Below are 27,255 nucleotides of genomic sequence, written 5' to 3' on the forward strand. Positions count from 1 at the left end.
TTTTGTTTCTAACAGTTTAATTAACCATGCTGTGTTCATTAAAATGACATCAAGCTGCAGAATCAGTTTAGCAAATGACCTTTGATATGGTGTAATAGGCATATAAAGGTAAGCTAGAGCAGGTACATGGGACTAATTTTCCTCTTAGCAGTTAATTCAGATTCATTCTCTTTTTCAGCAAAATGAGAAGGCTTGAGCCACTGAGATCATTAAAGCAACGCCGATTGAAAAAAAGATGAATTTTGATTGACGTTAATTCAGGTAGTTTGAGAATGTAGAAGCAAGTTCCCGAAGATATTTGCTGACTTCTGATATCGACTGCCTCAAGTTCAGATTCAGTAGAAGTGAAACTGGAATAAAACTTTTAGTGTTACCTGCTTACATCATGTCTGGCTATAGTTCAGTTGACCAAAATACTGTTACACCTGCAAAATGATAGATTACTGATGAGACTGGTAGATAACAAATGATAACAAGCTTTGGAAACATTGACTGTGTTAATAATTACCAGGGATCTGAGACTGACAGGAGTAATTTTAATAATTCCAGTGTGGCTACTCAGAGGATATTTAGATATGTTTAATTTTAAGCAGAACAAGGGTTGTAATAGTTCAGTTCTGCCTTTCAGTCTCAGTAAGCGTGACTGGTATCGATTTAACTGAGAACTACACCTGGGCAAGCAAGAGCAAATTCAGCTCTCCACTCAGTACTAGCTCTTGATCAGCTCTCAGTTTTAGTGACAACGATTTTGCTTTGGTGTGACAATTGTTGACTCATGTTCTGTGAGAGGATTTGTTTACTTGTTTAAAACAGGGGTCATTAGTCACCTCCCCGCTCCCAAATTGAGTTTTTGCATAAATAGGATTTTTGCTATTCTTTAATACAGAGATTATTTAATTTTTGTTGTACTTATCCAGTTTAATGACTAATCTGTTCTGGAATTTTTTTATATTGCACCTCTCCCATGCAGTGTGGCTGTAAATGGTACTCTCCAGGTTCACGTTACTTGTGTCCCAGTGGTTACAAAGGAAAGGTACCTTTGGCAAACTTGTTAGCCAGGCAATTTCATCCCATGTTTCAGTGAGTCCAATCTGACCTTCTTTTCAGGTTACATACTGTAAAGCAACTTTAAACATGGGTGTGCTCCCTGCTGGGCATGCACACTGTGCTTACACCTGGGAATGGTTCCCTCTAGCAGTGATTGCTGGGCTCTGCTCGCACTCCTGCATACCTGCTCCAACTGTGACCTGAAAGGTGAAGTGAGACAAACCACCCTTTATCCTTCACACCTTGTCTGAGTGACAGAATCAGTTTTGTGTGTCTTGTGTTTGATGGTGTTGAGAACAGCTGAGAGGACGGCCTATCTGCATATGCTGAGACAAAGCACGCCTTGCTTGCGGGCTGGCTGCGTTGCTCCCAACTCCTGTTACTTCCAGTCTCCACTGATGCTTGTACGTACTTGTTACTGTGTCGTTTCCATCACGCCGTGAAGTTTCCCTGTCGCCACGAGGCTCAAACTCTCTCTAGCAGAGTTCCTGGAGGCCGTATGCCTTTTGTTTGAGCTTCGGCAATTACAAATCTCTGGAATCATCCAGCCGAACACTTGTCCAATGTAGTTTTGATGTATTTTGGTGGTTCAGCCTGTTCTGCCCCAGCTGTGTCACCCACAAAACTGCTCTGTTGTGTGAAGGTAGATTGGAAAAGCCAATACAAGTAGTGCAGCAGCCACCTGCCAGTTTTTAAGAATTCGTGCCTTCTCTTGGGCTGACCCTATCAATGAGGGTCCCTGCCTTTCCCGGCATCCAGAAGGCCAGGCACGGAATGCCTGGTGCATGTGTCAAGACTAACGCTTTACTTTTCTTCCATAGCTGGATTACTTGTTTTGCCTTCAGTTGGACGTTGGTACCAACACAACTGCTAACACTGGCAGTTCAAAAAGAGCATTAAATATTACAACAGAGGAGCTGTTTGTATTTGCTTCAGTCTTTAAGTGCCTGGTAATTTTCTATGCCTTTCCAATTATTATCACACCATCTAGGATTTAAGATTACTTTCCTGTACAGGCTGGTCTAAAAGGAGATTCCAATTAGGTGCCTAATTTCTGAGAGTTAGTAACAGATCAAACTTCCTTATGCATGAGCTGTACTGTGGCCTGGGTTGGAAAATGATCTCTTTGAGAATTAACCTAAGAAAAAAGGGTCTCTTCCAGTTGGATCAGTTATCCAGCCCTATCCGTGTAGCTGCAGCAGCAAGATGATCCAGAGCACTTCTCTCTACTGGCTACAGAGCGAAGCCAGGGGGAGGAGGTACAAGAGGTTCCTCCTTTTCCTGTCCTCCAGGTTACAGTCCTCAAATGCCCTGAGAAGCACTGTGTTTCAGGAATTTTTCATCAGAAAAATTCTTACATGTTTTCAAAGCCTGCTGCGGATCTCAGGTACAGATGAAACAATCCCGACGGAAACTGGCTGCCCAAATGATGCTTTGGGATGGTGTCTCTGGTGGTCCAGTAACTTAAGACGGTTTAAGCAGTAACTACTTGTGGCTCTGCGCTCTTCCTGTAACCCAGTCTTGTTTGTAAGGAGTATGCAGTCAGAAACCATTCCTTTTTCGGTGTTCTTTACGCTCCTCCCCTCCTTGCATTTTTCTAACCCTTTCCCAGGTTTGTCTCCAGGTGAACCGCTACAGAAGGGGCTGCGGGAGCGCCAGGAGGATGTTTGCTGCCCCTGAGCTTCAGTGTGAGGCCACCCACCCTGGCGATGCCCATCTCGGTGGGGTGGCCCTTCAGGCAGCCCCTGTCCAAGGGCTTCAGTCTTTCAGCAGCAGTGCTGGCGGGCACAGGCCAAACTTCTTCTTGATGGTGTCTGTTTAATCTGCGCTCGAGGGCATGGAGGACATCCCCCACAGACTCTAGCTGGGGGCTTGGGAGGTTAGTCTTTTGTTTGGTTGGGTTTTTTTTTAACTTCATCCTGGCTGTGAGCTGGGTGGCGATGGTGGAGATCGATTCAGGCAAAAGAAGGGGGGATGCTCTAAGAAGTACTTCCACAGTGACGTGAGGCAAAGTTAGTTATTTTTTCTGTAGACAACAGCACTCTTGTTTTTCAACCATTTGAGGCTTCAGTGAGTTTAAGCACAGACAGCTCGAGAAGACAGAAGTCATCACAGAATAATTTCCGTCTCCCACCTCAGAGGGAGCTGAGCACAGCAGGCTTGGAGCGGAGAGTTTTTCCCGCCAAAACCCGCGTGTAACAGCCACATCTGACGTCGTTTGCTTTCATGCAGCGACCAGGCCCGCCGTGGCGGTGCTGGGGCCGCGTCGGGCGCCGTGAGGGGGTGGGCGGCAGCTCCGCGCCCGCTGCCCGGCCCCTCACGGAGCGCTGTGAGGGCCGCCCCGCCCCGGGCGCGCCGGAAGTGACGCGCCGCGAGTGCGTTCTCTCACCCCCGTAGCAGCCATGGCGGCCCGGCGGCGGGTGCAGGGCCCGGCGGCAGCTCGGGGGCGCGGCGGGGAGGGGTACGCGGTGGGGCAGGTGGCGGACAGCCTCGGACCGGGCGGGGCGGCCGCCGCGCCCCTCGCCAGCCTCTTCAGCGCCGCCGCCGCCCCGCCGGTGCTGGTGGCCGTCAGGGGGGTAGGTGCCGCGGCGGCGCCTGGGAGGGCGTGAGGCGGGAGGGAGGGACGAGGAGGACAGCGGGGTGGTCGCGGCAGAGCCGGGTGGCTCTGGGCACCTCTCCGTGCCGCTGCTGGCTTCCGTTAGTGGCGCTGCAAATAAATCGCAGCATATAACATAATTGTAGGAGGTTTCTGGAGTTTTGGGGTTTTTTTTCCGAAGTTAATTTAATTCATTTATTTATTTATTTTAAAAGGAAAGTAAGAAAAGAAAGCGTACTGAAGAAGCAGAGAAAGTGTCAGAAGACCAGAGCTCATCTGTCGTTCAGGAACCTCCTGTAAAAGCAAAGAAATCTAGAAAGAAGGAACTTTCAAAAGCAGAGAAAAACTTGGGAAAAAAGTGAGTAGATGATATGTCTTTATAGTAAGATTAAAAAAAAAACAGCATCTGAATTAATCATAAGATTATGAGTTCAGTGAAACAATAAAATTCTATCCTACTATTTGTCTTGAACCTTGTGTTTAAGAAGATGATTTTTAAGAAGAATATGAACATTTTCTGTAGTTCACCCCAGAGGGTAGGAAATACTTCTAACTGCTTGAAGTTCTAGGTCCGTGAAGCGCAAATCCCCTGTTAGAGAGCTGTCAGGTGGAGAGGCTGTAGACTTGGACACAGAGTTGTCTCTGGCGCGGGGTGGTGCTTTCTGGTTGTAGCTGGCTTCACCCAGCAGAGCTGCAGTTGGGGGAGCAGGGGCAAACCAGGCAGAGGGAGTTGTCCTCAGGTCGCTGGTCCTCTGCTGCGACACAGAACTGCTCTGCTGTGCGGCTGCCCCTTCCCTCACACGCGCAGGGGTGTGCCAAGATGCTGTTGGTGCAGGCAGGAAGCTGGTTTCTGTGCAGTGAAGTTTGCATACAAAGTTTGCGTGATTTGGGCTCGATGGTAACGTCATGTCCCCTCTCTGGCACTGTGCGTTGTTGCATCTTCCGTGCCTGTGAAACTTTTTTTTGCTGTCTTGGTGTCGGTAGCCTTCCAGAGGGTTCTTTGGGTCCGCTTGTTGTGCATGCTAGTATGGCAAGTTCGGATAGATAGAGATTTGTTAGTGTACAGATGGATCCCAGAAGATAGTCTGTGGTCAGTGCCCTGGATACTGGGAAGAATTAAACCTCTTGTAAGTTCTAGCATGCGAAGACTAATTTCCCCACCCCACCCCCTTCAATTTTAGAGGATATTAGATGATTTACTTCTGAATTCTTTTCTTTATTGCACCTACTAAATAGTGAATGCAATGTCCTGGGGACAGCAAATAGTTTTCCATGTTACAGAATGGTGGTATGTGTTTGTTTAATGCATAATAAGCAAAAATAACATTTGAAATTTTATGTCGAACATAACTTAAAATATAAGTAAAAATATTTATCTTGGAAGCTTCAAGTCTTTGACCTCAAGAGCACTACTTTTTTCCCATCAATTATCATTTACTTGTCTTTTTCTGGTAAGGGAGAGCACTTTGGAGCGGGCAGATGAAGAGGAGGAGCAAAAACTGTCTCAAAACAAAGCGAAGCAAAAAAAGGGGCCTTCTCAGGCCGTCACCAAACGTGTTGTTAACTCAGATACAGGCACTACGGTCAAACAACAAAAGGCAGAAAAGGTGGCTGATGAATCGGTAGACAGAAGAACAGTGTTTGTTGGAAACTTGCCTGTCAGCTGTACTGTTCAGGTACGTGAGTGGATTCTGTCAGCTAAAGGAATTAAAAGAATTACAGCAGTCCTTAGTTTGAGGGCATGTTTCTAGCTGAGAAGTCACACATATTTGTGACTGAAACTGCTTTTTGTGAAAGCAGGAGATAACACTCGTTACCAAAAACTGTTAGAGGCGATCTCTTTTGTTTTACCATAGCTTTTTACAGCAGTTGCTTTTTCTTTAGTAAAATTGGTTAGTTTCTTTTTCAGTGAAAAATGACTAAATAAGTGAGAGCTACAGTTGCAAAGCTAGAAAGTGCTTCTAACTGAATTGAATGCAAATAATACTTCAGACTGATGCATAAAATACACTATATTTTTACTTCCATAGTAAGGGGTATGAATTCAGTTTTGGCAATCTGTAGAATAATAAGCTGCCACAAGAAGCACAGAAACAGTTATAAATTACTTGTGTGTTTTTTGTAGCCCTTTAACAGGCCTTGTATAAGTAAAATGAAAATGGTGTGAAAAAAAAAATCTTACTAATAAATATTCAACATTAATTGTTATTACCAGGATGCAAAAATGTATTTGAATATTTGTGATATCTTCTGTTTAGGCGCTGAAATCTCTTTTTAAAGAGTATGGACAAATAAAATCCATTCGATTCCGGTCTCTGGTAGGTTATTTCCTCTAATTATGTTTCTGATCTTATAGATCATTGGTTCAGAAGTGGGTCTGGGTGTGTATTTTTTGCCATTAGAAGAATCCTTGGAGATTTTACCACAGAGGTACCACAGATGCATCTTTTATGTATCACATTTTACTCTTCCCATACCAGCAGTTGAGACTATCACAGCTGTATTTTCACTCTAATAAGAATGCTTTTATTATTGCTCGTTTAGCTAAGATATTACTTACCTGTTTTTAAATCACAGTAGCAAAGACACAGTGATTGTATATCAGTGTGCTCTGTAAAATAGTTGAATAGAACAGTCTTAGAACTCAAGAAACGCAACAGATGAAGTCAGAGCAAGCTATCTAATTCTGAGGTCTTTCTAGATCATCTCTCGGAATAGCCAGTTACATCATTTGCTCACTGTACTGGCCACATTGCTTTGGGTGGGAATGGTACCTGTTTGAATACCTCTTTGTCTTCAAAAACAAATATTTGAGATAAATTGACAGTAGGCTCACTTAACTAAAGCTCTTTTTATCTTAAAGGTTCCAGCAGAAGATACTTTATCCAAAAAATTAGCAGCAATAAAGTAGGTTCCTCTTGTGAATTTTGTGCTTTATTTTTCGAGGCAAAAACAATTTTTAAGTGTTAGTTGTTACATATTTGGGTATATTAATTTTTTAATTTTGTGGGGTTTTGACTTTTGTAGTTACCTTTGCATGTATGTAAGTTTTCTTGACAAGTGCATAATTATGTGCCCAGTATACTAGTATGTAATTCACTATCTTAGGTTTCATTTCCTGTATTTTAGGAAGGAGGAAGATGCCGATAGTCCTTAATTCCTTTGGATGTTTTTATGAGTTGAGGAAGATTGATCAGGGTGCATATATGGACTGTGTAAGATGCACAGTGAGACTCCCTTGGACAGCTAGCTGACCTTTAAGAGAAATTAAGTTGTTAACTGTGCACAAAACAAGAGAAGGCATAGATGTGTTTAACAAGAAGTGCTTGTGCGCTGCACACCACCAGAATGATTTAAACAACATGTGTCTTTTTCACATTCCAGGCATAAGGTGCACCCTAATGCGAAGTTCGTTAATGCTTATGTTGTATTTAAGAAAGAATGTGACGCCATTAAGGCTCTAAAGGAGTAAGTCTTAGTTTTGTTCCTCATTCCCTGTTGAAGAGGTAGATTCACAGAGTGTTAAAAGATAAATTTAAACTACCTCCTCTCTTTTGCTTGAATCAGAATAAAATACTGGGGTGGTTTTTTTTCAAACTTAAAGAGTAAATTTGCTTTTGGAATGATGCTATGCAGTGACATTGTAAATTAAGTAACAGTTATTCATTTTGTTTTTAAAACTTTTTGCTTTTGGCTACAAAAGAAATGGAACAGAATTTGCTAGTGGATTTCACATCAGGGTCGACATTGCATCAAAAACCAGTTCGGTAAGTAAGATGTGTGAGTAGAAAAACCCTTTTCTGTTTTTGTTTGGTTGGTTTTTTTCTGTAGCAAATAACTTACTGTGTTATATCTCTTGTTTTCTTTAGCATGACAATAAACGATCAATATTCTTGGGAAATCTCTCATATGGTGAGTCTAAAATGGATTGTTATGCATCATTACTTAATGTTTACAGAACATGTTGACATTAGGGTTTTTTTATTTATTGGTGTTTAGGTAGCTAAATATCTTTTGCTGGAATTAATTTTTTTAATACCAGTTCTATTTTTTTAACTGAAACACCAAAAGGGGTTGTAAGTTCTGCAGATTAATTGTTTTCTTTATGGTAGCTAGAACTGCAAGCGCTTTTAGTTCTTGTTGTCACTTCGTGTTTTTTTAAATAAATATGACTGAACTGTATAGTCCGTAGCTTTCTAAACTGCTAGAGGTGTTCTGGTACCTGTTTGTGAACTACTTCCAAGTGATGCACGGGTGATGGCTTCTCGTTTTGATGCTGTCTGTGAGCCACTGTCCAGGCAGCTATTGGCAATCGGTTGTTACCTGTGTGGAGGTGCTGACTGTGTAGTGGAGGTCACTGCTTGATGAATATTCAGCCGAGTAGACTGGAGAGTAGGTGGAGGGATCGCCGTCAGGTGTGGTCCATATGAGGGTATTAATGGAGCCAGGGTGCTTGGGACAAGCATCTTGTGTGGGGGAGTGGTGTGGATGCGTGAATAGGCAGGAAGGAGGCATGCCCTGTGGCTGTGGCCTGACACAGAGCCAGTGTCACATACTGCTGACATTAATGCTGAAACACACGGGCTTGAGACTTTAGCCTAAAACTTGACCTGTCTGAAAAATCTGGGTAGGTGACAAATCTGATTGTGGTGACGTTACTAATGCCTGTTGTGTAGAGCTTGTGTCAGCACTGTATGTTCCTCTGTGCATCCTGCAGAAAAAGCAGTTTGGACATTTGCAGTGCTCTGAAAATTACTTCAGCAGCTCAAACCTTCCTCAGCACATCTAAGTCCCATTGCTGTAATTAAAACTGTACTGTTAAATTCAGCTCCACCCCCTTTCGGGCAAAGGGGCAAATTCGGCAAAGGGATGTACCATAGTATGACTCATGCCTGTACAGAAAAGAGAATAACTTATATTTTTGTGTTGGAACATCACACTTGTCTGTTTGCATAGGCATGAGACAGACAAAGCCTCACGTATCTGGCTGTTATCACAATAATCGTGTAGCAACTATGGTTGGAAACTGTAAATCCCTTCTCCCCCATTCAGTTAAAACTCAGGGTTCAGTCAATGAGCACTAGACTTCAAGAACTACCAACACAAGCTCGTTATCATCAGCATTAATTCTTAACAAGAGATCCTGGCATAAGAAGGAGCTACAACAATGTAGCGCAAATTTTAATTTCCACTATGTTCAAGCCATAAATGAAAGGAAATGGCCACAGAAAGGAAACGGGGGAGCTGGTGACAAGTGATATGGAGAAGGCCAAGGTTCTCAATGACTTCCTTTCCTCGGTCTTCACTGGCAAGGGCTCCAGCCACACTCCCGGAGTCACAGAAGAGAATGGCAGGGGGTGGACAGAACTGCCCATCAGAAGTGAAGATCAGGTTCGTGACCATCTGATGAACCTGAAATTGAACATGTCCATGGGACCTGATGGGTTGCACCCACGGGTACTGAAGGATTTGGTGGATGAGGTTGCTAAACTGCTTTCTATTATGTTCCAAAAGTCATGGCAGTCTGGTGAAGTCCCCACTGACTGGAAAAGGGGAAACGTAATCCCCATTTTCAAAAAGGGAAAGAAGGAGGAACCAGGGAACTATAGGCCAGTCAGTCTCACCTCCATGCCTGGTAAGGTTATGGAGCAGATCCTCCTGGAGGCACTGCTGAGGCAGAAGTATAACAAAGAGGTGATTGGGTACAATCAACACGGCTTCACCAAGGGCAAATCGTGCCTGACAAACCTGGTGGCCTTTTATGAGAAGGTCACAACATCAATAGACAAGGGGAGAGCCTTTGACACTGTTCCGCATGACATCCTGGTCTCCAAGCTGATAAAATATGGGTTTGATGGACTGACAATTCTGTGGATAAAGAACTGGCTTGACGGCCACACCCAAAGAGTGGCTGTCAATGGGTCCATGTCCAAGTGGAGGCCAGTGATAATTGGAGTCCCTCAAAGATCAGTACTGGGACCGGTCTTGTTTAACATCTTTGTCAGCGACACGGGCAGTGGCATAGAGTGCACCCTCAGCAAGTTTGCCGACGACACCAAGCTGTGTGGGGTGGCTGACATGCTGGAGGGAAGGGATGCCATCCAGAGGGACCTTGACAGGCTGGAGAGGTGGGCCCATGCCAACCTCGTGAAGTTCAACAAGACCAAGTGCAAGGTCCTCCGTCTGGGTCAGGGCAATCCCAAGCACCGATATAGGCTGGGCAGTGACTGGCTTGAGAGCAGCCCTGAAGAAAAGGACTTGGGGGTGCTGGTGGACAAGAAGCTCAACATGAGCCGTCAGTATGCGCTAGCAGCCCAGAAAGCCAATCGTATCCTGGGCCGCATCAGGAGAAGCGTGGCCAGCAGGTCGAGGGAGGTGATTTTCCCCCTCTACTCCACTCTCGTGAGACCCCACCTGGAGTACTGCGTCCAATTCTGGAGCCCCTACTACAAGAGAGATATGGATGTGCTGGAACGTGTCCAGAGAAGGGCCACGAGGACGATCAGAGGGCTGGAGCACCTCTCCTATGAGGACAGACTGAGGGAGTTGGGGTTGTTCAGTCTGGAGAAAAGAAGGCGCTGAGGAGACCTTCTAGTGGCCTACCAGTATCTTAAGGGGGCTACAAGAAAGCTGGTGAGGGACTTTTTAGGATGTCGGGTAATGGTAGGACTAGAGGGAATGGATCAAAACTAGAGATGGGTCGATTCAGACTGGATGTCAGGAAGAAGTTCTTCACCATGAGGGTGGTGAGACACTGGAACAGGTTGCCCAGAGAGGTGGTGTAAGCCCCATCCCTGGAAGTTTTTAAGGCCAGGCTGGACGGGGCTCTGAGCAACCTGCTCTAGTGGGAGGTGTCCCTGCCCATGGCAGGGGGGTTGGAACTAGATGATCTTTAAGGTCCCTTCCAACCCTAACAATTCTATGATTCTATGAAATTATTTGAAAAAATTTATTTTGGTCTTTGCCTTTGTTCTTCTTTGTGATTTATCTTGCAGTCCTCAAAGCTAGGGAATCGGTAACTGTCAAAGGAAATAGCCTTTTATAAAGTTTCCATTGTTAACTTGCTGAAATTTTTCTGAACCACTAATATATCTATATTTATATATTTAGATATATATGTTTGTGTACCTGAATTGGTAAATACAAAATATTTGGATTTGGGCCAGGCTTCTAAAACCGTGTGTCTGACTGAAGCATTGTGCTTGCCCACAGACATCAGCGATGATGCTGTGCGAGAACACTTTTCTGTCTGTGGAGGTGTAGTAGCGGTGCGAATTGTGAGAGACGGAAAGACCGGCTTGGGTAAAGGCTTCGGCTATGTTCTCTTTGAGGTATGTATGAATGGCATGCTTCAGGACACTGGGAATTCTTCAAAATCTGAATTAGGATTTGCCTTTTATGGCCTTTTAAAATTTTTTTGGGTGTGTATATGTGTATTAAATGGTAGCATTGTTGTGTATGTTAAAAGCAGCTTGGAAGACCAGTTCTGTGGAAGCAGATACAAAGCAAATTATTTTAGGTTGTATACAAAAAAAAAGCTGTACAACTTTGGGGTGAAAGAAATTAATTTCAAGGGAAAGACTTAGAGGAAGGACAGATGAGTTTGCTTGGTATAACTGCAATGTTCTCCCATTTCTTTTGTGTCAAAATATGAGTGGAATTCTTGCCTGCAGCTGGTTTGCTTACTGGCTCTCCCTGTTTCGGGTTCAGTACAGCTTGCTTTTGCATGGCAGTCTCCCAGCCTCATCTTTCTTTGTTTGTTTCCTGCAGCCCAATACCTTTTTTTTCCCCCCCAGTTTCTCCTTCATCTCTCTGCCTCTGTCTTTCACGTCTCACGTAAGCTGTTTTATAGCCCATTTTGAAGTATCTGTGCCTCGATGTGTGGGCTGTGTGGGTGTGCTGGTGTTTCTGAGCAGAGCAGAGGTGGTGTGTCATTCAACAAGTAGAGCATTTTGAGTGCTTTTTATTGTAAGATCTTGCTTACAACAATTAAAGAAAGGCGACTTTTTATTTGAAAGCAACCAGTTGGAAGTAATGTTGCTTTTAACCTGAATGTCTGTTCTTGTAGAATACGGATGCTGTACATCTTGCTCTGAAACTCAACGACTCTGTTCTGGTGGGAAGAAAGATACGAGTGAAGCGGTGTGGAGAGAAGTGGAAAGCACCACAGAAACATCCAAATCAGTCTCGTGTTCCTAAGGACAGAGTTGGTACCAAATTAAAAAACAACAAGTGCTCTAAGGATTCATTTGTTGGCGAAAAAGCAAACGCGCTAAAAAAGAGCACTAAACAAAAAAGACTAAAAACTATTCCCAGAAATAAAGCTGGGAAAAACAAAAAGTCTTTTGATAAAAATCAAACGTATAACGGTGTTCGCTGTTCTTATAAAAACTGATGTATACAAGAGTTTTCTGTCATAAATTTTGTTTGCTAATACAGCTGTAGTCGTTCTCAGTGTTTGCCCCGGGGTGTTTGGCTTCTCCTGGAGGCAGGACGAGGTGCGTCCCTGTACGCCGCTGGCTGTGCCAGTGCTGCCTGTGTTTGTTGCTGTATTCCAGGGCTGGATCTCGTCCGGCTGAGGCCCCACTGTGGAGGTTAATGCAATTCTTTCTTTCGGAGTGGTGTGGAATTACTCAAAACGGCTACAGAAGGGGCGGCTCATCTGCAGACTTGGCCTGTGACGATATGCAAATCATTACCTTAATAGTTTGGTGGTGTTTTTTTTTTAACTGTTAAGCTGCTGTTTACAAGACTGACACTGCATCCTGGGCTGCATCGAAGAAGCATGGCCATCAGGGCCAGGGAGGTGATTCTGCCCCTCTGCTCCACTCCGGTGAGACCCCCCCTGGAGTACTGTGTCCAGCTCTGGAGCCCTCAGCACAAGGACACGGACCTGTTGGAGTGGGTCCAGCAGAGGGCCACGAAGATGATCCGAGGGCTGGAGCACCTCTCCTATGAGGACAGGCTGAGAGAGTTGGGGTTGTTCAGCCTGGAGAAGAGAAGGCTCCAGGGAGACCTTATAGCAGCCTTCCAGTACCTGAAGGGGGCCTACAGGAGAGATGGGGAGGGACTGTTTGTCAGGGAGCGTAGCAACAGGATGAGGTTTTAAACTGAAAGAGGGTGGATTTCGATTAGGTATCAGGAAGAAATTCTTTTCCTGTGAGGGTGGTGAGGCACTGGAACAGGTTGCCCAGAGAAGCTGTGGATGCCCCATCCCTGGAGGTGTCCAAGGCCAGGCTGGATGGGGCTTTGAGCAGCCTGGTCTAGTGGGAGGTGTCCCTGCCCAGGGCAGGGGTTGGAACTAGATGATTTTTAAGGTCCCTTCCAACCCGAACCACTCTGATTTTGAGCGACGCAGACAGTGCCTGAGGGGGCGCGAGGCGGCGGGGGTGGGCGGAGCGCCCCGGCTCTCGGCCGGCCTCTCTCCCCCGCAGGCAACGGAGGAGGCGCCCTCTGCCGCCGCCGGCTGATGACGCCAGCGGAAGCGCGGCGGGGTCCTTTCTGGCTGCCCGCTCGCCCCAAGGTGCCTGCGGAGCTCGGCGCCGGCCGCGCGGCGGGAGGGTGGGAGGGGGCGGGCGGGGGGCGGCGGCGCGGCGGGACGGGAGCGCAGCGGAGCGGAGCTTCCCCTCGTCGCCGGGCACCATGATGGTGGGCAAGACCAGCGCCATCGCGGCGGGCCTCTGCGGCGCCCTTTTCATCGGCTACTGCATCTACTTCGACCGCAAGAGACGGAGCGACCCCAATTTCAAGAACCGGCTGCGGGAGCGTGAGTGTCCGCTGGGCCGCGCCCCGCCCCCCGCCACCACCCCTCTCCTCACCGTCCCTCACGGCGGCCGCCCTCCAACCGCCGCCCCCACAGCGCCTGGCCGGCACGTGGCGCCTCCGCAGCGCCCTCCCGCTCCCGGGCCCGGCCGGGCCTCGGACCCGCCGCCGCCTCCCCCACTTCCCTGGCCTCCCCGGCCTTCTTCCTGCGGGGAAACGGTCCTCAGCCCCCGCCTCAGCCCGCCCTGCCGCGGGTACCGGGCGGGAAGGGCACCAGGAGGGGTCGGGAGGCTGCGTCGGGGCCCGCCGGGACGGGCCGGGGTCTGGCGGGCGGCATTCGCCCCGCTGCGCTTGTGCGGGGCGGGGCCTGAGCCCCCGCCGTTTGTGGCCTCTCCTCGTCTCTTTGCCTAAAGGTGGGGGACGGGGCGTCTTGCCGGGGGGGTGTTTTCGGCAATTTGTGTAGTTACTGAGTAACCTGAGGTTTTCGCATCGGAAGCTTGGCTTCGAAATAATTCACCTCTCTCTCGTTTTTTTTTTTTTTTAAATCTTGTTATCCGACACGCTCAGCCATACTGTTATCGCCACTGCATTTACGCGGTGAGCTTAATTTTTTTGATTTTGGAAGACCATCGGATAAAGCGACACAGGCTCTTATAGGGAAGCTGTTGCTGTGGTAGCAGGCCTCAGGTATTTCATCTGCTGCATTCTTAACCCTCCTGGCAGCTCTGTTATTAGCTTCCAGGATAAGAATGAATGCCAGAGAAAACTGTTGATTAATCCAAAATGCAGAGCTCTTCTCCCATGGCTCTTCATTATTTCACATCTTCAACACTTATTTAAATGCCTTAATAAGTAGTGAAGGTTTCAAATGCAACTGTAAGTGCAAGTACCCAAGGTACTCAAGTGAATCACAAGAAATAAGCTGATATTTGTTATGCTGGGTTGTTTCTATCATGGGAGTATGTATAGTATGCTGTTCATAACTAATCTGAAGGTGAGAAATTACCATCAAGGTAGACTTTCCCATCAAGTAAACAGAATGTGATCATCAGTTTAGTGGATGGAAGAGTCAATAACTAGATGGGTTAAAAATGAGTATTTACGTGAAGATGTTTAAACATAACTTAAATGCTTTGGTTCTGCCGTAATGTATTGAATTTGTTGAGTGACCAGTGTTGACACTTAATGGCATATTCATTCCGCTTTCTGTAAGCTCTTCCACAGCAAATTATGTCTTTTGAATACTTTATCATCAGGCCCTTGCTCATGTATGTAGGATCTTAGACATATACTTCTTGTGTATCTTCCAGGTAGTTTTTGCCCTCCAGTGCAAGTCATTCATAGGGAATTTTTAGTATAGTAAACTGGTATGTGCTTGTCTTGAAGAAGCAAACGCGATTTTGGGGTGTAAAATCAGCCATGTTCTTTTTATAATGTTAAATATGTAGTAGAGGAAATACTGGGTTATGTAAGATTTTTGCAGATGCACTAAAAATTATTTTTGCATCCCATTGTTTTCCTTATCTGAGCTTCTCTCCAGTAATGCTCTGAATAAACCTTAGGCTTGCTCTGGTTAAGAATTAACATTTTCTTTAAAGTGGAAAAAATCCATTGTGCTCTGATAGGGCATGGCTGCTGTCATTTGGAGGACGTCGCTGTCTGACTTATGATCCTTGGACGTGATACACTGGGCTGCTTTTAGTTATAAGGCTTTAGATAATGTTAAGGAATTTGTTTTTATTTTTATCTTTTAGTACTGTAATCGATTTTTTTAGTATGGATGCTGCTGTAGTGATGCCAGTGATCTGATTATTACAGCATTTTTACTGTTGGATAGTAAGGCTTGGGTTATGAAATATCTGACCAAAAAAGACCCAATGCAGCAGCCGGTTGCGGTTCTTTAAATGAAGATATACTGTTTGCAGGGCAACAGTAGGGGGTATTTGATGAAAAACTTGTAGATACCACCTTTACAGCAGATCTTTTCCACTAACGTTTTTAGGATAAGATTGTTTTTCAGGCTCTATGATGCAATGTCACCAAAATTTGGAAAGGACAGGAGATCTGATATGTCAGTGTATTGCCTGTTACATTTGGTCAAGCACATGCTGGCAAATGAAGAAGCAATTTATTTTTTTTTGCCATTTGACATTGTGTTTTTTTAAGGTTTTGGTGTTGCTGGTTTAGGGAGGCATGTCCATATTTAATCTTGGGACCAAAAAATAGCAAAGCTATAAACATCTGGAGCTACTTAGCTTCCACAGCTATATTTTAAGATTTTAGATGCATTTTCTATTTGTGTTCTTGAATATATAAACCAGAATTGCTCTGTATGCAAGTACAGACAGTAATCTCTTCGTTCAGAGACAGCCAGAATTTTTGACCATGCTGAGCTCTGCCTCGGAGCGACAGCTGAGTGAGAGGAGAGCAGTAGGCAGCCTTCACCGATGGGAGCTGAAGATGTGAATGGCTCTTTGGTGGTTCTCCTCCTTGGTGGGACTGGTTGTGAAGCTGCTGGGGCGACTCGGGGATTTCTGGAACCCGTGCCAGTGCGTCAGGTTATCCATTGGTTCACATTTGAAACTTACTCCCTGTGTACAAGAGCTGTGCCTGAAGGACCTGCAAGTCACCTGCAGTTTGAGAGTTGCAGTTTAGCTCTCTGTTTTGGATGGATGCACATGCATTTCTGTGTTAATTAAGATTCCTTCTGTGAAAGATTACCCTTCCCTTTTTTAAATATGATGTCTTTAGAAAAGAGGGAAGGTTTTCATTTTCTTGGAGGCCCCTGAGGGAGAACAAAATATATTTTTTTTAAGGTAGAGTTTTTTGTTGTTTGTTGTGTTTTTTTTTTTTTTTTTTCCCAAACCTATTGCTTTTTGCTTGTTGTATTACAAATGTAACGTTTGGCTGCTGTTGCAAAGATACTTTTGTATCTTTGATACTTTTGATCTTCTGTGTATGATGATGTTAGATAACGTACACAGGTCGATAAGTTTTAGAAATTCAGGTGCTCAGGTTATTAAGGTATCGTAGAAGGTAAAAGGGTGATCCTTCTAGTTAGAATGTGACCTCACTTTATATAAAGAACACTTGATCTTGTCCTTAAATTTCACATGTTGCATTATCTACTACTAGGAAATAGTATTCCTAAATGTCTTCGTCATGTGGACAATCACAAATTTTTAACTCATTGCCATTAAAACTGGTAGTCATATTTGGAAGTATTTCCAGCTTGTAAAATTGTCTCAAAAGACAAATCAGGCCTCTGTGGAAGATGTTCTTTGACAACATAGATGGTCACAAAGTAGGCAGTGAGGACAAGTAGTAGGAGTACAGTTATTTAACCATAGGCTGTACTTAAAAGTTATATTGGTATAACTATTTCAGTTGATGAACTGATGACTTACAAAAATGATTATTGTAAGGAAATCACCAGTATTACTGTAATTATTCTTATATGGATAGGTGCTATTATAAAATATCTTTATACTTGCCTAATTTCATTAAAAATTTGCTATATATCATTTTAATTATGCTAGTTTTGCTGCAGTGGGACAGCTTTATGTTGCAGACCAACTTTATGGCTTTAGGTTGGGCAATTGAATCTGTAAATGTTTGTTCCATCTGTAAATATTTGCTTTCCTCAGATTTCAGAAATGTGTGCTTTAATATTGCTCTTGCTGTGGGATGATGAGATACTGCCACCTATTTAACGGGTTCCCAAGTCTTTGCTATAAAACAGCTGGGAAAGTACACTTACGTACTATGACCTGTGAAAGTTCCTGTTGGTGGTGCACCATATAGTTCAAAATTAGCCTTGACTCCTAGGCAGTTCTTCTGTGGCTTATCACTGTCAGAAATCATGTAGAGAAATCCTGTATTACTCTGATTCTCTTTCCTTCTTCATGCCTCTAGTGCATGGGGTATGCTCTGCTCCAGGTCCAGTAGGTCCAGTAATTGCCATTTTTGGTTGGTATTCTACTGCCAGCCCTTACTAGACCTCTAAATGATATTCTGTTGCTGAGAGTGGGTCCTGTGTTCAGTCTTCAATATTTGGAACACATTACCAGTTTGTTATGTTGAACATAACTTTGATTGTTCATGGTTTTGAATTATAATCTGAAGGCTTTTTTAATAGCAAATTAAAAACGTAAGACGTTTTTATTCTTACAGGAAGGAAGAAACAGAAGCTTGCCAAAGAGAGAGCAGGGCTTTCCAAGGTAACACTGTGTTCAATAATGCGGTGCTATTTTGAAAGATGTTTCATTTATGTTATTTGTAAGATTTGTTTAAAGATCTGTTTTGATTACAGCATTACAGACACTTCTGCAAATATGCAGTCTTTAGGTTTTTTTAATGCTCACACATAACCATATGAAATGGTTGTTCCTTTTTTGTGTCAGATTGAGGCCTTGTACTAGAAAGTACATAATTTACTGTGTGACTTGATAGTATTTTCCTCTTTGTAGTATGTGCAAGGACTTTTCAGACTTAAAAATCATTGATGTGATATACCTATAACTGAACTTGATAGGGTTTTTGCTATAAGCATTTAATTTCTCTTTCCTTATCATCAATGGATCCTGGAAGAAAAGATAGATTTATCTTAACCAATTGTAATAAATATACTTGTGATAAACATGACACACATTAGAATTTATATTTGCTACAAATTTGTGTGCTTAATAAACTTAATAGAGGTATTTCAGGCTCTGTTGCTCTACAGATTTGTGATGCAATGATATGAGACCTGAGTCTGATTTTCAAAAAAATTCTGTGTACGTTTAACTTAGTGGTGATGTTTTAAATTCTTTTTGCCAGTTTCGATATAACCATATGCTTGTGTATGTGTTTGATTTCAGTTGAGAAAGTTTTCTGTTAACTTGTTTATTAACTGATGTTTAAGGGCCAGCTTCAGTTTTACTGTGTGTGTTGTAGTTGCCTGATTTGAAAGATGCTGAAGCAGTTCAGAAGTTTTTCCTTGAGGAGATTCAGCTTGGCGAGGAACTACTAGCTCAAGGTAATAGCATAATTTTTTTTTTTGAAGGGTAAGGGGGTAAAATAATTCTGCTTTACCTTTGCTATAAGATGATTTTTATATACTAATATCTTTTGGGGAGTCAGATTCACCTAGGAAAATCTGTTTACTTGTTTCTGACTTTCTGTGTTCAGAAGATCCAGCAAGGGAGGAAGAAAGAAAAGTGTGGGTTGATTCTCAGTAATTTAATCCACTGTTGATGGATGTTTTATGTAAATACTTTACAGTGTGGAAGAAGGTTGATTTCAAAACATTATGATTTCTCATACAGGTGAATATGAGAAAGGTGTTGATCATTTGACCAATGCCATTGCTGTGTGTGGACAGCCGCAGCAGCTGCTACAAGTTCTACAGCAGACACTTCCACCACCAGTGTTTCAAATGCTTCTAACTAAGCTCCCTACAATAAGCCAGGTATGTAAAATGTTCCCTGTTGTTTTGGTTTGAAAATAATTGAACTACTTCTCTTACCCATTACATCAGTCCCAAGTATTGTTTTTTTTAGTGTGTTTTTTGTATATGTTCTTTTAGATTAAGAGAAACCTTTTTTTTCACCTGAAGCATTAAAAAGTGTATATGAAAAGTATTGTGTAGCATTAATAGCAAACAGGGCAAAATAGAAATACGAAACTTCTGTCATGTAGGGTATGCTAAGCTCTTCTAAAGTAGAGACATCTGACTGCAGCTCTGATATGATAAGCGGATCCACTGTTTCCCAAATCCAAGTTGGGGGATCAGAAAAGTGGTAACTTTCTTGCACTGTGTCTTGAGTTTTATTTTGTTTTAATTGTATTACTACAAGTGTCTGTAAGTGCTATAGAAGTCCATTAGAACTAATCTGTTGCTTTTGCTAGCCTGTTGCTTCTGGGCCAGCTATAAACACAAAGTGTTAACTAGCACCAGAACACATCACAGTTTGGGAAGCTTGGGGGTTTCCGTGATGATAAAAGTGTTTCTAGCTCTGTGTATAAAATGCCCTCCCTTTTTAGCCTGAGTACTGTGCGGGTAACATTGGTAATACGCTAGCAGGTGAGTCTATTGTAAAATAAATAATATGGTTTACATTCTTGGAAATGCAAGTGTACTCCCTAGTGGTATTACCTCACATAAAGCAGAGACTCAGTGCTGTGCATTAGTCAGCTCTCTTTACAACTCAGGTTTCAGTTTAAGGTCCATATAGTTAGTAAAAACACTAAAAAGTGTCAGGTACGCAAGATGTAAAGGTCTGGGGAAACAACGGAGCAAAAATGTTTTCTTAGAGGACAGTGCCAAAAACCACACAGAGGTCATCACTTGAGGCTGACAGAATATTATTTATCTGACTTTGGCTTTGTTAGGCATTGCACAGTACATAAGCTTTTGAAGTCAGTTCTGCAGGAATTATGTCGAATAGATTACCATTTTTAACAATAATCAGTTTGCTCAGTAATTACGCTGGTTAATGATCAGTGTAAAATTACATTGCTTGATAATCAGTTGCCTCCTGTCAATTTTATGTAATTGTGAATGAGTTTTTCTCCTTCTTACAGAGAATTGTAAGTGCACAGTGCTTGGCTGAAGATGATGTTGAATGAGGTCACACCACCACAGGGGGGAAAAATGTTTTCTTACCCCAGAAGATGAGCATCACTAGGGGGATAAAGGGGCAAACATAGTAGTTAATGGACTGTGTACCACATCGGGTTCTACCAGAGTTAAAATTAACTTTGTGTAGGTGGGTTTCACAGGATTTTATTTATTATCCCAGTGAAAAGTGTATTTTGATAAGAATTCATTTTATAAATACACTGTGTTGAGTTATCAAAGTATCACTAACTTCATTATTATTAAAATATGCAGTTGTAATGTTGTACATATAAAGACATAAAACTACGACCTATTAAAAACCCAATGCTCATTTTTGAAAAACAAAGTTATGGCAATAAAGATTTATCTGCACTTGTGTGTCCCTATAGTACTACTTTAAATTCCAGAACATTTGGGTGTCAGAGCAAATGATCTGAAAATGACTTAACATTAAAATTTATTTTTAATGTTATGGCTGGTCTTCCAATGCTTTTAATTAAGTTTAAAACCTTGTGTCGTTTCCTGAGAAAATGGATGTGATCATTTAAACAGTAAGTGATCACCTTAGAAAGAGATGCAAATCAGAATGGTAATAGATGACTGGCTGCAGAAAGAATGACAAATCCATTTCTGTCAGGAACAATAACATCTAAAGCGATGCAAGTCAAAACTGTGCCTGTCAAACATGAAAGCTCCGTTAATGCAGGTGTCTGAAATAAAGCTGTTTGGAATAGAAGCCGGGGCAGATTGTAAGAGCACAAAGGTTGGTTTTTTGGAAAGCTTGAAACCTTTTTGCAAGATAGGCAGTTAACATTTCAGTTTCTAGTCTTCAAGACCATGGAAAATGGTTGTCAGCTGTCTTTGGTATTTGCCTAAAAAAAAAAAATTGCACTGGTAAGGTAAGACAATGATATCCCCAGGCTAAACTAGCTAAAGCTAATGGAACTGGGAAGATGGTGTAAAATTTTGGTATGGTGTGATGCTGTAAACTTGATTTTAGGTAAGGTTTCCTTTGCTAGTGAAAAGGAGGCAAATAATACACAGACTCAAGTGAGTATCAGAAGTGTACTTCTGAAAGCAGGTTTCCATGGATAGGATGTTCTAAATGTCAAACCAGTTTGGCTTCTACTGTTCTCTGGTTTTGTGCTATCACCACTCAGGTGGCAGAAGAAACAAAAATGTAGCTTTATATTTTTGGTGTGGTGACTTGTTTTAACGTAAGGAGAAGAAAGCAGGAGAACGCTTGAAGGTGTCTTGCCTTTCAGACCAGCTGAAAGTTTGTGCTAACGTTGTTGGTGTGTAAGGTAGTACCTGACATAATCCAAGTAGAAGTGACATACTGTGATCCCATTTATCTAATTTCTGCCTGGTGTAAGTTTCTGTAAAGGCAGATTCTTCCAAACCATAGGGCTCACTGTTTCAGAAGTTGCCTCACACAGAATTTTTGAGAGGTGAAGTGGATAGTTCATGGTCACCTAGCAGTCAAATGCCTGAGTTTGGGAATGGAAATGGCTCTTACTGAGTCAGTCGGCTTAGATGGTTTGCCATGGAAGACATATTTCCCCCTTAACTCCTTGAAAACACAATTTCCCAAGATTTGAGGTGCCTTTGACTCTTTCTGTAATGCAGCAAATACCGAAGTTAATGGCTGGTACGAACAAAAATTTCCTGAACAGCTGGCTGTAGTTTAGTCTATTTGTTGTGCTTGAATTGTTCAGGTAGCGTAAGGTAAAAGTAAAACTTCGTAGCCATAATGTTCAGGTGACAATGGCTGGCTTGCTCTTTTCCTTTCAGTTTATTTTAGAGGGACAAAGTTATTTGGCACCTAGAATACTTAATACAAATATTTTGAAATTGCAGAAGGTTTTATTTTTAATGAGTACAGTGAGGCTTTTTGGAAGAGTTTTTCTTCTCCTTTGTAACCCTTAAAAGGAAAAACTAAGAATTCGTACATTACACTGACAGAACTGTTAGCGTGTTTACCTGCTGTCCTTGCTGGTGGTGGTCACTTCAGTGTGATATCTTTTTGGTTCAGCTTTTAACGACGTCTTAAGTTAAACTCTTCCACCCTGCCTTGAAAAACAAATCCAAACAGCATGAGGAAAGTGGCACCCTTCTTTCAAACCTGAACAACTTTCTGTGCTCTTTGGTGTAATGATGACAATTTGAATTCACAATTTAGCTTACAGCAAAGCTCTCCTGAACTAAGTATGTTTCAGCAAACCTCGGTGTCAATTCTTCTGATTTTGATGGAAGACTTGTCGAGAGTCTGATTATGTCTACAAACGGTCATTGCTTTAATAAACACCATAGACATATATATTACTCTAACCCTTTTTAGTTTTCTTGAGCCTGAAAAGTTAGATGCAAACAAAATTTTAGATAGCATAGGTTTAATTGAAGCCTTAAGTTAGTTGTCATATTTGATAACCCAGAAGTACCTGGTTAGTATGCTGAAGCAAGCTCTGATACCTGTTTTGAGTGCCTTGGCCAATAGGGTGGGAATGATGAATCCTTTTTACAAGGCTTAAGATTTATTTTTTTTTCCCCAAAATCTGATGAAACTAATACCGTAGAAACTGTGAAGACTTGGAGGTACTGTCTAGAATGGGAATTTGCTGTTGCTCCAACAATGGCAGGCTGACACTGGTGCAGCTAGCACGCACCGCCCACAGATGTAGGAGGTTGTAATTTAGAACCGGTTTCAGACGTAAGCAAAGTGCAGGTCATCGCAAGTGCAGTGGTAGCAGTGCCATTGTATTAGCTGTGCACTGCATAGCACCATATTTTTTTCCACCTGTGCAGATTAAAAAAAGGTGGAAGCGAGTCATTCCCGTTGTGGATTTTGCTGCTGCTGAGCTCACAGCTGCTGGTGAATAAGATCTGTAATCTTATTTTACTGCAGGTAAAACTGCTAACATTTCTCCCAGAAAGCCATCTTGCCTTCTGTGGTGCACAACACTAAGAATTTCTCATTAAAAAAATCAGAGATCTGCTAGTTTTGTGTTGGGAAGTCTCCTGTCGTCAGTTATGAGCTTCTCGGGCAGCTTTTTTAGAAAAAAAAAAACCAGCTAGTTTCCTGATCATGCAGGACTACCTTTGATGTCTCACCATTAAGTGATAATGGAATCAAATCCAAACCCAGGGTGATCAGGCATACACGGAATCATCTGGCACTGATTTCCTTACCCTGGGGGATGACAGAATATTATTGTTGCCCTTAACTTGAAAAATGGAGAAGTCCCAACCCTGCTGTGTAGGAGGCCAGCCAGCCATCATCAAAGTAAAGCTCCAGCTATTTATGCACCCGGAAGAACCTTCTGTCTAAAGTTTCGTTTGTACATCTGTTGATGGTGTGTTTAAAGTCCATTAGGCTGAACAGGGGCCCTACATGACCGTTGTGTTAAAATTAACATGAGTTAAAACTTCAAGGGAATCTTTGAAGTGGTCACTAAGTGCTTTTAGCGAGTGTTTCAAAGGCATGTTGTACTGTACATCCATGCTTCTGCGTTTTTAAACATATGGACATGAAAAGGGCTGATGTGAAAAAAAATAATAATTTCTTCAAGGCTTGGTTTGCTTTTTAATTTGTGTGTTTACACCAACCAGTATAGCTTATAGTCTCCTTCGTGCAGTGACCAAAAAAAGCCTGTCAGCACAGCAGTCAAATCTGACCAAAAGCCTGTTGCAAAGAGATGAAGCTTGTGCGTACTTCACGAGGACTGGGCTAGCTTTCATCAGAGGCACTCCAGAAACTGAGCTTCTGGTGCGGGTAACAGTACTTGTTTTCTGCATTTGTACCAAAACAGAGCTTCCCAAAGGAGAAGATGTGGACATCCGATGCTGTTCTCGGAGGGCAGAATTTGTCACGTCCTGTGTATGAATGTGTGAGTGATGCCGTGGAAAAGAGCTGACCCTTCTGTGATGTTTCTGTACCAAACTGTCCAGCGTATTGGCACTGGATAATGGGCGGCTTTTTCAAAAAGTACAGTGGTTTCCATATGTTCTTGAAAAGAAAATCCAAGCTCTCACTTTTTTCCCTGCAGTAGGGGCTTACAGGTACCAAGTTTACAGAATATTTACTGGACATCTTTTCATAAGGTTGCTACTCTGTTTTCCGGTCGCTGCTGTAAACTAATAATCACGAAGGCCTCCGTGCTGTAGGCTTCTGACTCCAGGCGTATAGTTCCAGTTTCTGTTTTGTAAAGGTCAGGCCTTGATTTAACGGGTTGCCAGATGCATGTCCTCCTGCAGCGCTCGCTCACAATTACCATCGTTTCCCTGACACCCTGGGGATGTTCTTGACTCATCTTTGGGGTGAGAGGATGTCCATTGGTGCTCACCCGCTGCGTGATAGTTTCTGAATGGAGTGTTGTTGCACAATGTTGCTAGCAGAACGTTGCCACAGCCTGCAAATCCCTCCGGATGGTCCGTGCTGCAAGACAGTTATGGGTGGCCGCCTTGTATGAAGTTTCTACTGTGCATGGAGGCAGAAAACGGCTGAAGTCAGATAGCTCTGCCTCTTACGACTTGGACCCTTACAATTTAAAAACTGATTTGGTCTCACTGTCATTTATTTGAGCAGGTCTTAATCTAAACAGCAGAGGGCAGTTTTGTACACAGGTTCTGTGCAAGCTCATCCTGCAAAATCCTAATTTTTAGAATCTTCCTGTCTGGTGAGGTGATGCAATGCAGCATTTTGTCCAGACAAATTTGGTACAGTGTATAAGACAGGATCAGTGGGGCAGCAGTGGCATGTGTTTCTACTGATACCTAGTTTTGGCTTTTTAAATCCTGTGTGTTTGGTGTGTTGCGATGACATGATTAGAAGGATTTCCCTTTTCTTTCTCTCCATCCCTTAACACAAACCAGGTATGTAGATAAGCCAGCTGCATTGTACAACTTAAACTCTGCAACAAAATGCAACTGAATCTCATTCCCAGGCAGGCAAGAGAAGAGTTTTCCCCTGCCCAGCTGTGAGTTTTTCTGGATGAGCTTTGCTAGCTGGACTGAAAGGAGAGCACCTGTTAACTGCAGTAGGGCTGGAAGAGAAATCTGCATCTTGAGACTCTGCCGGGAGTTGGACTCTGGCTGTGACGGCCCCTGTGAGGAGGGCCAACCGAAAAATAAAAAAAAAAGGGCAAGATTTTATAGGTTGGTGGGAGGCTGCAGTTTTGTTGCTGGTTGGATTTCAGCTTAAGGTGTCAAAATCTCACCCTGTTGCAAACCTGTAGCTGACCTGAAGTGAGCTGGTGGGGTCTCTCTCCTGCCTTGGAGGCAGCTATTTGTGTGGTAGCGGCACCCTGGCTCGTGACCAAATCTTAACTACTCCTGCACCTCAGAGGTGGTTTTTTTTCTCTGCTTCCTGGGCTATGCTTGCAGAGGGAAAGTGTATGTTTATGCCATACAAGTAAATGGAAATTTTCAGCCCTTGTAGCTGTCGATCAGCATTTTTCCAAACATTCAACTTGTTAGTAAGAAATTCTTCAATGTCTGCTTAAAACATGGCAAGTATCTAGAGAGAGCGAGCTGTTTAATAAAAGATACTGTCACTGCAAACCACGCTGCTTCTCCTTCCTTAGGTCAATCTGGATATGTTACACCCTGTAAGATAGCCTGGAAGATACAGAAATTTGCTGTAACAAACCAATCTTTGCCTGTTTTGGCACGTATGTAAAAGAGCGTTTCCTGGAGCTCTGAAACAACCTGGTTAGCATCTTTTGTTGTATTTAATTTTATTTAATGAGAAGGAATGTACATTCAGCTTTGATGATTAAAATTACAATGATTATTGCATGAATTTGTTAATTATAATGCAATGACTAATTAAATGGAGAAATGGAGAAAAGGGATTCTTGAGCAAGCATGTTCTTTGAGAAACTCTCCTCTGGTCTTTTTAATTGATAGTACGTGCCTAATCAATTCATAGCAGTGTCTCATTATTGGCGGGAACAGTCTGATTTTGATGGAAATTTACTTTCACCACACATTGACCTGGTATAATGTAATTGCTTGTATTTCTGTAATTCGTGTAAGTTTCCGCAATGAAGACTACCAACTCCTAAATTTAAGGAGGTGGAAGTTTTTGCCGATATAAAGAAGAGAAGCCCCATCTGACCCCAGGTTGCAGCCTCCATGTTTATTGAGCTCTTCTAGTTCGGGTGTTTGCTGTAATGACACCCAGCTGAATTTGCATAACCATGACGGGTTGCTATTTGGTTTACATTTCATTTTCTTTTATCTCTCCATCTAAAGCTTTGATCTTTAACATCAGGCCCCTTGGCTTATGTTAGAAGTTATGGCTGACAGAACTAAGGGCCCTTTTTTACTTCTCTGTAGGGATGTTATCTACTGGCCATTGGCACTGGCAGAATTCTTAGCATGAAATTATTATTATTACTTCTGTATCAGCAGAGATGTGTGTGGCACTCTGAAGAATCTGTCAAGATGAAGCCTCTGCTTCTGCAAGCGCACAGCCTGCGGTCCTGATCCTGTAATTTACTCTGCATGGTCCTTTCCTCATGGAAACCTAAGCAGTCAAGAGCAGGACATTGGGACAGTGACACAGGAAGGGAGAAGGTAAGGTTTAGGATAGTATGATTGTTTTGGTAGTTATTGGGTGGGTGTTTTGTTTATCTGAATTATGTATGAAGCTCTAAAGCTTGCTCCTTTTCTACATCACATTATTTCTAGACTGCTTGGCAGTGCTAGTTACTAGTATTATGAGGAAAAATCAGACCTCAACCAACCTGCTTATAAATCATGAAACCTAGCAAAAGGAAAAAAAAAAGTATGAAAGACACTCTCTATAACTGAAAAGATTTGAAGCACAGTTCCCCTCAAACTAAAATCAAAGGATATGAACTGTCGAGCACTGGGTTAATTACTCTGCTGGCAGTCCTGCAGTTCATAAGTGGCTTCTGCATTGTAAATGTAAGAAGCAATCTTTCAGAAATCAGGCTTGCTGTTGATAGCAACTTTAAAAGGAACTCTGACTGTTCTGTCAAAACTTAGTAATCAGCCTACACCATAGTACCGGAAATTCGGTGACACCGTCATGCAAATAGGAAAGCTGGGACATAGGTATTAAGCAGGCATAAATAAAGCAAACAGCTTAAAAAGCAATGCAGTGAGTCAGCGTCCGTCATAGATGTTGGATTGCAAACTGTGAATACATAACAACCTGATAAAACAGTTGCAAACTGGAGAGGTAGTTTACTGAGAGAAAGTTGTAGCCCAGTTACAG

At 42.9% G+C, this 27,255-nt stretch overlaps 2 protein-coding genes and 1 non-coding gene across 3 annotated transcripts; all 3 read left to right on the forward strand.

Moving 5' to 3' along the window:
- Nucleotides 1-3,435: 3,435 nt before the first annotated feature.
- Nucleotides 3,436-12,079, forward strand: RBM34 (RNA binding motif protein 34). Its single transcript, XM_063329017.1, has 10 exons — nt 3,436-3,623; nt 3,859-4,001; nt 5,100-5,319; nt 5,902-5,961; nt 6,507-6,550; nt 7,028-7,111; nt 7,347-7,410; nt 7,513-7,555; nt 10,856-10,974; nt 11,712-12,079. Exons 1-10 carry the CDS (start codon nt 3,450-3,452, stop codon nt 12,036-12,038), a joined length of 1,278 nt encoding a protein of 425 aa, XP_063185087.1. The 5' UTR covers nt 3,436-3,449; the 3' UTR covers nt 12,039-12,079.
- A 1,092-nt stretch (nt 12,080-13,171) lies between these two features.
- On the forward strand, nt 13,172-20,381 carry TOMM20 (translocase of outer mitochondrial membrane 20). The gene is made up of 5 exons (XM_063329018.1): nt 13,172-13,409; nt 17,579-17,625; nt 18,344-18,425; nt 18,715-18,857; nt 19,973-20,381. The coding sequence occupies exons 1-5, from the start codon at nt 13,286-13,288 to the stop codon at nt 20,015-20,017; spliced, it is 441 nt and encodes a 146-aa protein (XP_063185088.1). The 5' UTR covers nt 13,172-13,285; the 3' UTR covers nt 20,018-20,381.
- On the forward strand, nt 14,105-14,239 carry LOC134514029 (small nucleolar RNA SNORA14). Its single transcript, XR_010070616.1, has one exon. It is a non-coding gene; the product is annotated as a small nucleolar RNA SNORA14 (small nucleolar RNA).
- Nucleotides 20,382-27,255: the final 6,874 nt, after the last annotated feature.

The sequence above is a fragment of the Chroicocephalus ridibundus genome, chromosome 3 (assembly GCF_963924245.1).
Source record: "Chroicocephalus ridibundus chromosome 3, bChrRid1.1, whole genome shotgun sequence".
Classification (NCBI taxonomy): domain Eukaryota; kingdom Metazoa; phylum Chordata; class Aves; order Charadriiformes; family Laridae; genus Chroicocephalus; species Chroicocephalus ridibundus.

Coding starts and splice junctions, on each gene's coding strand:
- RBM34 (XM_063329017.1), top strand. CDS start 3,450: ATGGCGGCCCGGCGGCGGGTGCAGGGCCCGGCGGCAGCTCGGGGGCGC. Junction 4,002..5,099: donor GAGAAAAACTTGGGAAAAAA/GTGAGTAGATGA, acceptor TTTTCTGGTAAG/GGAGAGCACTTTGGAGCGGG. Junction 7,112..7,346: donor GCCATTAAGGCTCTAAAGGA/GTAAGTCTTAGT, acceptor TGGCTACAAAAG/AAATGGAACAGAATTTGCTA.
- TOMM20 (XM_063329018.1), top strand. CDS start 13,286: ATGATGGTGGGCAAGACCAGCGCCATCGCGGCGGGCCTCTGCGGCGCC. Junction 13,410..17,578: donor CAAGAACCGGCTGCGGGAGC/GTGAGTGTCCGC, acceptor TTATTCTTACAG/GAAGGAAGAAACAGAAGCTT. Junction 17,626..18,343: donor AGAGAGCAGGGCTTTCCAAG/GTAACACTGTGT, acceptor TGTGTGTTGTAG/TTGCCTGATTTGAAAGATGC.